The sequence below is a fragment of the Zingiber officinale genome, chromosome 10B, assembly GCF_018446385.1.
Source record: "Zingiber officinale cultivar Zhangliang chromosome 10B, Zo_v1.1, whole genome shotgun sequence".
Taxonomy (NCBI): domain Eukaryota; kingdom Viridiplantae; phylum Streptophyta; class Magnoliopsida; order Zingiberales; family Zingiberaceae; genus Zingiber; species Zingiber officinale.
The window spans coordinates 27064030-27065019 of record NC_056005.1 but is presented as its reverse complement, the minus strand read 5'-3'; the positions used below and the strand labels follow the sequence as shown (position 1 = coordinate 27065019).

At 46.1% G+C, this 990-nt stretch overlaps 1 protein-coding gene across 1 annotated transcript; it reads right to left on the bottom strand.

The window, feature by feature from the left end:
- Nucleotides 1-537: 537 nt before the first annotated feature.
- LOC122029038 lies at nucleotides 538-990 on the bottom strand. Its single transcript, XM_042587999.1, has one exon. It carries the CDS (start codon nucleotides 988-990, stop codon nucleotides 538-540), a length of 453 nt encoding a protein of 150 aa, XP_042443933.1.

Genomic DNA, 990 nt, shown 5'->3' with positions numbered 1-990 from the left:
GGTTGCTGCCAAGAAGCAAGGACAACAAGAGTAGGTATTTGCTAGGAAAAGGAAAGGCAAGGTACTGCCGTTGAAGCTATTAGAGAAGAAGAGAAGGCTGAAAACAAAAGAGCATGAAAATGGATGATCTTTCTCTCTTTACCAGTGACCTCGGCGAGTTCGACGTGACCACAGCTAGCTCCGGCGGAGCTCCGGTGGTGCTGCCCAGATGCAGGAGAACAAGGAAGAAGAGAGGGAAGGGAGGGTTGTTGCTCGTGTCCCTCTTGCTGCTTGGTGAGGATGAAGGAGGTCTCGTGCTGGAGAAGAGGAGTGAGCTGCTGCGATTGCTCTTCTGCCGTTGAAGAGAAACAGAGCAGAGAAGAGGGAATGAGAGAAAAAGAGAAGTCGTGGGGGAAGAGGAGAAAAGAAAGGGGAAAAAGGAGGAGGTGGGGGTGCACGTGGGTAGGTATGGGTGTGTTAGTGGGTTTTTTTTTTTTTTTTTTCTTATACTTAACATTCTCCCCCACTAAAAGAAATTTGGTCCCCAAATTTAAGTAATTAAGGCACATTGATACCTGAGGTAAATAAATGAGGATATCCGATACGTATATCCTCCTCACGCTCCCAAGTTGCTTCTTGATCAGAGTGGTGCTGCCAACCAACCTTTACGAGACGGAGGCATTTGTTCCTCAACCGATGTTCCTTGCGATCTAGAATACGAACAGGGAATTCTTCGTATGTCGCATCAGACTGTAGGGGAACTATAAGATCCTTCAAGACATGTGTCGGATCCGGAACATATTTCCGCAGCATAGAAACATGAAAGACATTATGTACTCCTGCTAAAGCTGGGGGTAACGCAAGTCGATATGCAACAGCACCAATCCACTCAAGAATCTGGAAAGGTCCGATAAATCTGGGTGCTAACTTCCCTTTTAACCCAAATCTCTTAACTCCTTTTATGGGTGAAACACGAAGAAATACGTGATCACCTACCGCAAATTCTAACAT